Genomic DNA, 10,580 nt, shown 5'->3' with positions numbered 1-10,580 from the left:
AAAGAAAGTCTACATACAAATGCTGTCTTCAGACTCACCTGGACAGATCCTGCTCAGAGACCAGATCAGACCTGCAGACTGGCTGTTGGGATCCGGACCGCCTCCTTAAGTACCCCCTCAGGTATCGACCCTCCGACAGACTTCCCTCTGATTTTATTGTTCTGATTATTTACCATGTCAACATGTTGAGTGAGGGATCAGATTTTCCAGCAGCAGTGTTGGTTTGTTTGACTTCCTTAATGAGCTCTAATTACCTGTGACAGCTCTCTGCTGTTTGTTCACATGAAATCATCCTCCCATCAATACAGAGTATTGATCCACAAACATGAGATTATATCTCTTTATTACTGTGATTTGTGCCTGTGTTTGCTCTGCCACAGCTGTTCCCAGTGGAGAATTTGACCTCAGAGAATTATTAGAAGGTTTTTGTGTCTTTGCGGACCCAACTGATAACTAAACTTATGAACTGTTACAGTATTACTTAGAAGACAGAGACTATTGTTGACATACTAAAGCACCTTTCCTTAGAGATTTGGGGAAAATAAATGCCTGTCCTGCCTATCTCTGCCTTCTCCTAGTGAGGGGTACCTAAAGAAATAACTTCTTTATTGATTCTGTTGCTGCCGACGTTGAAGTGTTGAACAATCTGAAAGGCTGTGAGGCTTATCAGTACTTCCTCAGTCATAAAATCCACCGTCTAGCACCTCTAAAGCTCAGTAATTAACATTTTATATCTAATTTCTTTGATCTGTACAAAAACAAAGTGTGAAAACAACAAAAATGCCATTATACAGATTTAAAAAAAAAAAGTGGTAAAACATGTTCATTAATAAGCTTTAGAGGTGTTAATAGGCAGACTTTGTTACCTTTGGATGGCTATTGTTTCCACCTGTTTCCAGAGTTTGTGCGATTCTGAGCTAACGGCTGTAGTTGGTGGTTTCATATTTACCATACAGACACCATGTTCATCAAGTAAGGAATCTAAATACTTCCTCCATCAGTGCTCTGATGTTTGAGTTAGATCTGAAGAATGAATAAAAGGGAGACATTTATTCTTCACTGCCTAAAGACTTTTTTTCTGTACTCACAAAGTATGGTCCAGTACGACGGAGTATTAGGGCCAGACTTAGAAATGTTAATTTTTTATTTTTTGGGAAATTACGAGAATAAAGTCATTATATTACGAGAATAAAGTCGTAATAATACGTGAATAATGTAATCGTTTTAATGAGAAAAAAGCTGAGTTATCAAGATCTGATGTGAGCAGCTCAACCAAACAGCAGCCTCAGCCTGAGCCCAGCAGCCGCTGTTTGTCTCAGTCGTACCGTACAGTCAACAGTTAAACTAACGTAACGTAAACTAATCGTGTAAAATTACGGCTTTATTCTTGTAATATAATTACTTTATTCTCACAATATTATGACTTTATTCTCGTAATGTTACGACTTTATTTCTCGTAATATTACAAGTTTATTCTCGTAATGTTACGACTTTATTCTCTTAACATTACGACTTTATTCTCGCAGTATTATGACTTTATTCTCGTAGACCTAATATTATGATTTTATTCTCGTAATATTGACTTTATTCTCATAATTTCCCCCCAAAAAATAATATTTTTTTCTCTTAGTATGGCCCTAATACTCCGTCGTAGTCCAGTACTCAGTACAGTACATGTTTTTTTACATTTAGTTTTTTTCCCACCACATTTCAGCATTTAGACCTCCATGTTGGAGTTACTGCAATGAATGAATGCAAGTTGGGCACTACTCAACAAATAACATATTTAGGGGATTTTTTAATTGAAAAAGTGTAACCACAGCCTCTGTAGGACATGGAACATAAAACATTATTTTCAACATTACGATAAATGCATATACAATTTACATTATAAACTGAATGTGTTTTTATATGCCCTTAAGTGTTAAAGGACGTATCAGAGTCCCAAAAGTAACACAGGAAATAAATAAATAATTTGGGCCTAAATAAGCATGATGAATTAAAAATCTAATTTGGTGTAAATTTAAACAAAACAACAAACAAATAGATCAATGGGATAAAGCATTTTCACCACTCATTTGTTAATTTATTTGTATATTTCTATATTTGTTATACCAGACCTCAGACCTGTTTAACTCCAGTTACCTCTTTGAAGGAACTTGGGAAGTCTGCCTTCCACTACTTTGCACCTTAATAAATGGGGGGAATTACAGAGGATTTTAAGACTTGAATGATTTTAAACTTTTAACTTTGAATCTTTGTGGTGATTTATATGCCTGTCTCAGATGCTGTATGCACTTTTGTTTGTCTTTCTGTATTTGTTTTTCTTTCCATCTGCTCTCAAGTCTCTCTTATATAATCTCTTGGTTATATATTTACTGACATATGTTTCTATTATTTTGTCTACCTCATTTATACCGAGTATGGTAGGCTGAATAACAGAAACATCTCTCTGTGCCTCCGAAAAGAATCAACACCTTTCTAAAGCATTTTCAACAAACACTGAACATTATAACCTTAATGAAAGATAGTATGTAGACAACACACACACAGTGTCTCACACAAAAGGCCATATGTGTGCTTCTAGTGAGCTAGTAGCTCCAGCAATCTCCCTGTGTTCCCAGAAGAGACAGCAGAGTCTGAGAGTCTGACTACCAGCTCTACATCCCATAGATGGAGTAGTGGTCAGTCAGTCTCCCCTGCGAGAATGGAGGATATTTACCAGCTGTGATGCCTGACAACAGGGCTGAGAGGTCAAATAAATGCATCATTCCCTGCAGTCCAACTGGGACTTCACCAGTGGTGAGTCTGAACCCAGGCGCCCAAATGCTGCAAGGACAGCGAGTTGGCAGCGTCTAGGGAGTGACTATGACAAGAGGAAGGTCTTTGGGGAAACATGAGAAGTCTAAACTGAAGTGGATGCTCAGGAGACGACAGAAAGATGTCCTGAAACAAACATGGAGCAGTGGCAGGAAATGAGAAGGTAAAATCATCAGGGACTTCCTGTTGGATATACTGTAAGGTTGTTTGGAGCATCTTGGAGGACAATGAATAGTGCTGGTCAGCTGATTGAGAGAAACTGCTCCATTAAATGGAAGAAAAGAAAGAATCCCTTAAATAACTTGTCAGCTACTGGAGCCATGTAGCAGAAACACATATAGAGAACTGATGTTAAGAATAGAATCACTGTACACATGGAATAGTTGAATACATTTTTAATTCCTGATAATGAAACAGCTACAGCAAAAGGTAAAGATCAGTTACAGCTCAGATTACAACTAGAGGTCGACTGATTCACTAGCTCAAATTAGTTTCCAGCGTCAGATTAAACTACAGTGTTGAAAATACTCCCTATTAGCTGGAGAGGTTTAAATTGGGAGAAACTAATGCTTCACAGAGCTAGATGTCTTTTTTGAATTAAAAAAATTAAGAAAGAAATGAAAAATCACTTTGGACATAATGTTTATTTTGAAATTGTAGCGATAACTAATCAGAAAGACAATTAAGACTAATCATTATTTGCAGTACTAGTCCTTAATTCTTCATGTTCTACATGTTGTTTGTGAAATACCTAACACGACACTAGAGATGACTTGGTTATATCTGTAATTCTACCTGTTACAATCGCGCTTGGTCCCAGTCACAGCATTTATATCAGCAACATTTAATGTCAATTATAGTTATATCTGCAATTAGTGGATTCGCTATTGGGAGTTAAATTAATTTGTGAGAAGCCTTTGCATAGACTCTTAACTTTGACATGCAGAGCCGTGCTGATGATCACATTCAAACCGTCTTGACAGTGTCGACCATTGACAAATGCTTGAAATAAGGTTTTCACCTTTTGTTGTATGACACAAAATATGCCAGTTAATTTCCCACTTCTGGGTAGGCCATGCTAAAATACGTCATGTGCTGACTTAGCTTAGCTTGTTGGCTGTGTGTCCCCAACCAGTTTTATTAAACTTCCGCTGTCACAGTATAAACTGTTCCACAACAGATACGGTTTATAGACAATTAGGAGACTAGAGTCGATGGTACAAATGTGTGAGTTCATCGTCCCATTGCTGAATGCAGAGTTTGTCAACTCTTTGTTGAATAAAATGATGTACAGTCCTACGGCCAGTGTGCCTCTTTCTGGTGTGACCAGGAGTTTTCAGTCTGTACGATTTATGAAAGCGACATTAGCTAGTAGAAAACCAGCTAACTTTGCTGGTTGGACAGGTTAGCTACTGCATGTTAGCAACTGAGCTAGCTATGTGGGCTATTATGGCTGGCTAGGACCAGCATGTTCTTGGCTAAATAGCATGTTAGCGGTCAGCTCACCAGCTACCATAGCTGGCCAAGTATTTACTACGTCACAAAGCTTCCAGCAATGTCTATTTCATGAAAACATGCAAATGAATCAGCTAGTTTCTGGTTTAATTAATAGTAACAGCTCGCTAAATGTAAATTTGTACCCTCTCCTAAACTCCACTTTAGTCATCTGTCATCAGTCGACCTCTGTGTGTGCGCATTTAACACATTTGGTTGGTACTGTTCGGGGGTTTTACAGCAAACATTCAGACTCTGATTGTACATCAATACAACAGTGACAGATAAATCAACATAAGACAGACAGCTGAGCTAAAGATCTTCACAGGTCCACTAGGTTCCTACTAACTGAGGTTTGACCTGAGACCCAAGTAGGGCCGGGTTCACATTACTGTCAGTCTAATCAGGTCTGTAAGGTATCCAAGATTTTGGACCTCTGAAGACCTCTAGGCGAAGCTCAAACTGTCACATACAGACAGCTACATCATTAAACCCCGGCTGGTATTTGGTCAGATTGAGCTCAGAAGAAAGCTGAAAGCTGATGTTTTAGAGCACCGTGAGCGGCTACTGGTTCCCTCCTCTGTCAGTTTGTGTTAACATTAGCAGAGAGGAAACAGGACTGCTGGACAACAAACAAACAGAATCTACACTGTGACAGTCCAGTGCTGATACTCAACTTCCTGTCCGGTTCATCTCAAGGTCAGTTCAAATTATTTTCCAAAACACTGACAGAGTTTCAGGTGGATTAAATGGAGACAATCATATTCATTCAAATCTATTTGGAAGCTGCAATGTTTTGATGAGTTTGAGATCCTTAGTGCCATACCGGTAGTGGAGCAAAACTGTACAGTTTGTCCTGAGGATGGCGCTAGATGTAAGGTCAATGGATAATTACAGTCTAAAGGGTTCATCCTCTTGAGATCAGGCCATTTTATGATAATTTAAACAGATATGTGGACAGAACTGATGGACATTGCCATCCTGAGGCTTAGTGAAGTAAATGCAACTTTGCTATGAATCATATTATTAAAGAATATGGAAAAATAACATTAATGGTGCTGCTACATGTAGATTGTATTTTGTGGACACCAAAAAGCAGCTGCTACAGAGACAATTAACATCAGGCTACGACATGCTCAGAGCCGTCCACTGTGAACTTACCTACAAAGATTCAAAAATGAAAAAGACTCTACACTGAACATGCTGGTGGTTGAATATCAACACTGGACATTACAGTGCAGCTTCCGTCACAAGTTCAAATCAATAATGTGAACCTTCCATACAACACAATAAAAGTCCAAACCGAGTTTTGTAACTAGCAAGTTAAATGATCCTTCACAGTGAGACTGATTCATTTATACACAAAAATGTTTCTATCTGTGGTTAAACATTTAAAAACTGTGTACTCGGAGAGGCCCGTCCATACCCTTTATTGCAGCCATTCCAACCTTTTTGAACTGTGACCTCTAAAAACAAAGCTATGTCTACTTATGAGCCCTCGTCACAGCTTGCATATGTCTAGATTCCAGTCCAGATTGTTTTATTTTAATTATTACGACATAAACTTCTGTGAAGCTATACTTAGACACAGTGGTGCTTTGAGCTCAACGGTAACAATGACAAAACATGCTAATGTTTAGCCATTAGATGTTCACCACCTTAGTTTAGTGTGTTAACATGCTACAGCCGAGGAGGACAGGAATGGTATTTGGTCTCAAACCAAAGTATTGGACCAATTCAAATTAACATTTGACTTGATGGTGGCACTACATGAAAAGAGGATGATCAGTTATTACAATTTGTAATAAGAGGAAAGTGGATGTTAATATTAACTTTTATTTCAATCAATCAAATAGTTGTCTGGACAAAACAGTTTCCTGACCCCCCAGCTTGGGCACCACTGCTTCAGTATTGGTTTGGTCTTTTGTTGTATGTGAATCTTATTTTAATCTTGTATGTAATTTAAAGTTACAGCTATGCCTTCAACTCATTGAGAAGTCAGAATATCTGCTGTTTAAAACACTGGTGTTAAAGCAGTACTTCTCGTTCTCTTTAGCACTTGATCAGATTTGTATTCTGTGTTTACTCCAGCTGACCTCATTTGCATAACAAGCGGAAATGGAAGATTGAAAGATGAAAACATTCATGTGTGCGCTGCTCAGCTTGCTCAGCCACGACCAGCTTGACTGGCACAAGATTTTCTTCACTAGAATTAAAATGTAAGATTTTTTCCTAAATTGCTGGGAATTGAAATATGTAAAAATACAATTTCATAGTTACAAGTGAGCTCAGATCTTCCTGAGACACGTGAGAAACATGGAGTACTGGAGTTTATTCTAATGGACCTGTTTGAGAAGCATAATGTAACAGAAACCTTCTTGCAGCTGAATAATTGGGATGCTTCAATAGTGGAAAATAAATCTCCTGTCAGCATTATTTTCTGTACTGAACATGTGCAGCGGATTTACTTTCTACTCATGTGAATGAGAATCCATCCCTGATCCCTAATGATCACATGACTGTAGGAATGGCTGGCAGGTGTCTGGCATCCTTAAAACATGTAACAGACCATTCAAAATCCAAGATAAGTTTTGATTATTCAAAATAATTACAACTATTTAAAAAGTGCAAATAAGCTATAATTTATGTAACAATCTCCAATCTACTTATAAGCTGAATAAATACAAAAACTCTCAGTCTGTTCTTATCTGCACCAGGACTACAGTTGAGAGTCCAAGATAATAGAGAACAGCTGACCTCTTCAGTCTAGTAAGAAAACATCTGAAGTCTGTAACAAGTAAGAATGTAGCCGGTTTAATTCCAGCCTTTGTTGCATGTCATACCCCTCTTTCTCCTCCTGTCTGCTTCTGCCTCTTCTGTTTAATAAAATCCCCCACCAGACCAAAACAAATCCAATCTCAGGCACCTACAAGACCGAGACACAACAAGCTTTTCGGACAATAGTCCATCTTGCGTTTTCCACCTACAGCAGCTTTTTACACATTTTGTTACTCTAACAGGCAACATTTGTAACCTCAAGGTAACATCATGGAGTCATGGTCTCTGGATTATGGGGGAAAATATTATCAAACGGCACTTTCAGAACTGTTCAATATTAAAAATAAATCAGGTGCCAGACACCCGGCAACCATTCATCTGTTCGCATCAAAACAACAACCTCAACAAATGTGAGGGTGAAGCTTTACTCTCTGGGTCAATATTTTCCTGATTATATCCTAATAGTTTCCAAAGAATAGATTTAAAGGTATTCACGGCATTTTAGTTAAACTACACATCACATCCTGTCTGTGAGGAAACAATTTCTTGGTTTTTCGCCGTACTGCTGAACGATGTGTCCCATGATGGCAGCAGCAGAAGTGATGTAGGCAGAGGCTGAAGACACAGTGACGACTCCAGTGTCTGACAGGGAATAATGGGGGCGTGGGTCTATATTGCACAGGGGTTGGTGAGATCCTCGAACACCGTCGGTTCTTCGATCCCTCGTGCAAACAGCTTGATCAACTGGCAGTGCACGCTGGGAAAAACAAAGAGAAGATTTAAAAAAAAAAAAAAAGAAAAGAAAATAATTACCTAAAAACCTGAAATATTTGACAATACAAAGCAAGAAACTCCCACAGGGTCACGTTACCGGACGTCGATGGCCGTGTGGGTCAGAATCTCGCCGTCGCAGTTCCAGCTGCTGTAGGCGGGGGCACAGCCGCAAGCCGGATGGTCTCGGCATATCTGGCTGAAGATCTGGCGTTTGCCATTCTCTCGCAGGTCCAGCTCCAGGTCTGAGTCGGTCTGGCAGTAACGTGGTGTGAAGCGGAAACGCCGCACCCGGTGGACCTCAACGAAGGTCAGGTCAAACTGGTGGAGACAGAACGACGGAAGAAGACAGTGAGGGAGGGAAAGCAGGTGTTGTTTGGGATCGGAATCAAATCAGTTTTTAAATTTAATTTGATTTAAATTTAAAAGGTTTCATTGGTTTTATTGTAAATAATGTGCTAGATCAGTGGTTCCCAAGGGACCCTGTTTCTATCATTTAAATGATATTTTGTATTATATTCAAAAACTATGCAATGAACCCAAACAGTGAACTGCAAGAAGTTTGACTAAAACAAGTGATTTGAATGAATTTTGAGCATATTATTATATGTTTATACAATTCTTTGTCTGTAATATGTATTTTAGCCAATAGTCAATTTACTTTACATTTAGATTTCTTTACAGAAGTGAACCAGATTGGGAACCACTGAACTAGATTATGGATTTATTACCTGGTCATCTTTGCTGGTGTGTCGGAGGAGGTGTCTGAGGAAGTCGAAGCGGGAACATTTTCGGACCAGGATGAGGTCGGTGGTGCCGTCGGCCAGGTGAGCAGCAGGTGAGAGGCCTTTGGGGCTGCGAGGACAAGCACAGCTCATACTGGCAGCGTTTATAGCCAAGAACTTCCCTCGGATTGTCCTCCACTCGCCATCACTCTCTGGAACCAAAACCCCCAAAAGACAGATTTGACCTTTCTTGCTGTTGCTGCTGCCAAAACTTCATCACTCCGGGTTGGCTTTTATTGAGGAAAATGTTATTTATACAATATTCAGGGTTTCAGGAGTACAGCCACAGTCAACAATGAATAAATTCAGAACTTCTAAAATAAAATCAGATACCAGTATTGAGAGGAAAAGTTGAGCAATGAGAGACAGTAAGTCCATTTTAATATAATATACTGAATAACTTGAGGTAAGTTGAAGTTGAAAGTTTATTCTTGACCTGGGAAATGTGATCTAAACCTCCAGAACAGCTACTAAATTGAACTTGAGGTGAGACTGTTGAGTCAATTGTAGTTTCCAAGGTCAAGAATGAACTTGGTAGTGCTTCACATTGTGCAAGCAACCATTTATGGATTAGAAAAAACGTCACTGTAAAGTATAATTTTGGAGATTTTGTGAAAAAGCTCTGCGCAATTCTGTGAGACAACTGGTTCGAATTCTTCAACTGATCGCGCACACTCCGATATACTGAGGAACTTCCAGCGAGCATGCATTACACAGCGTGGAGTTTGGCGTTGACTTTAACAAGGTATTATAATCAAAGTAGTTCTTTTCATGTCCACAATGGTAATTTTACCTTCATGTGACTATCTTGTGGTGTGCCCCATGGTTCCATTCTTTTATTTCCAAATATAGTATATACAGTATTTAGTTAAGTATAACCTGTGTATTCTGAGATACAACAAGAATCAATGTTTTGGAGTTTTTTGGTAGGTGTATTTCTATCACTTTGAACAGTTTTCCCCTGCTTCCAGTCTTTGTGACCGATTGCTTTTCAGTAAAAATGTGTGAAAAGATATCTAGTTCAAAGACTGATTTTCTTTTTAACTGTGGTTCTACAGATGAGGATTTGTTGGACTCACCGCTGTCTTCATCCATTGTGTAATTCTCAGCTCTCTTTGAAAGTAGCTGCCCGTTGTGCTGACAAACCACACAGCTGGAAATTTAGAGACACACCAATGTGATTTCAAAAAAGGCATAAAACAATAATGAGATTACGCAACAGTTTTAGTTACTAAACTGTTAGATCATATGAACCAAATCAATTCTTTTTTCTCTGTTAAACTAAACTTAACTTGAACAGAATGAAACTTTTGCAACTTATCTGACCTGGACAGAGTTGGATACTAAATAAATTTTTTGTCTTTTTTGTTATTTTGATTAAAATACATAGTTTACATTTATATAGCATCTCACTTACCCAGATCGACACTTGGCGGTGTCACGTGGCGTTCCTACGATGCCTCTGGCCGGCAGGTAGGACACTGTTCCTTCATAGTAATGATGAGTCAGGAACATCTTCACACCTGCAAAAGTCAGAGCATCAACATGAAAGTTAATTAATGTGGCGGACCAAGGTTTACTCTCATCCTCTCTCTGTTTATATGAGAGATACCTAACCTGTTAATCGCACCTTTTAATGTTCTAATACTCTTTAACATTCATTTCTGCTGTCTTTCATTAGTTGTATTGCTGTACAGTGCGTCCTGCACTGTGTTTTTATTTTTTAGATTCAGGATGAACCAAGAGAATAAACCTAATAAACTTTTAATGCTTTTTATTTTACTTTTGTATCCTTTTTTTGCAATCAGGTCTGATTCTTCAAACAGACTCTGTGTGTGCTGCTCAATTTTCTGGATACATCAAACTATAACTGAATGATTATGACTCATGGTATGGGTGAGATAATGCACTTTAAGGTGTCCATAATGAGGA

The 10,580-nt window shown here is 38.6% G+C and overlaps 1 protein-coding gene across 2 annotated transcripts in view; it reads right to left on the bottom strand.

The window, feature by feature from the left end:
- Positions 1–3,202: 3,202 nt before the first annotated feature.
- Positions 3,203–10,580, bottom strand: part of LOC118330413 (ceramide kinase-like) — a 17,001-nt gene continuing 9,623 nt past the window's right edge. For both annotated transcript variants that reach the window (XM_035664922.1, XM_035664923.1), the window contains 5 exons: positions 10,066–10,171; positions 9,728–9,801; positions 8,595–8,800; positions 7,964–8,184; positions 3,203–7,849 (listed from right to left, as the gene is read on the bottom strand). In XM_035664922.1, coding sequence (XP_035520815.1) covers positions 7,762–7,849; positions 7,964–8,184; positions 8,595–8,800; positions 9,728–9,801; positions 10,066–10,171 — 695 coding nt within the window. In that variant the 3' untranslated portion in view covers positions 3,203–7,761. The remainder of the gene's footprint in view (positions 7,850–7,963; positions 8,185–8,594; positions 8,801–9,727; positions 9,802–10,065; positions 10,172–10,580) is intronic.

The sequence above is a fragment of the Morone saxatilis genome, unplaced genomic scaffold (genome assembly GCF_004916995.1).
Source record: "Morone saxatilis isolate NCDOM2014 unplaced genomic scaffold, NCSU_SB_2.0 Contig2, whole genome shotgun sequence".
Taxonomy (NCBI): Eukaryota; Metazoa; Chordata; class Actinopteri; family Moronidae; genus Morone; species Morone saxatilis.
This window is presented reverse-complemented; position numbering and strand designations above follow the sequence as displayed.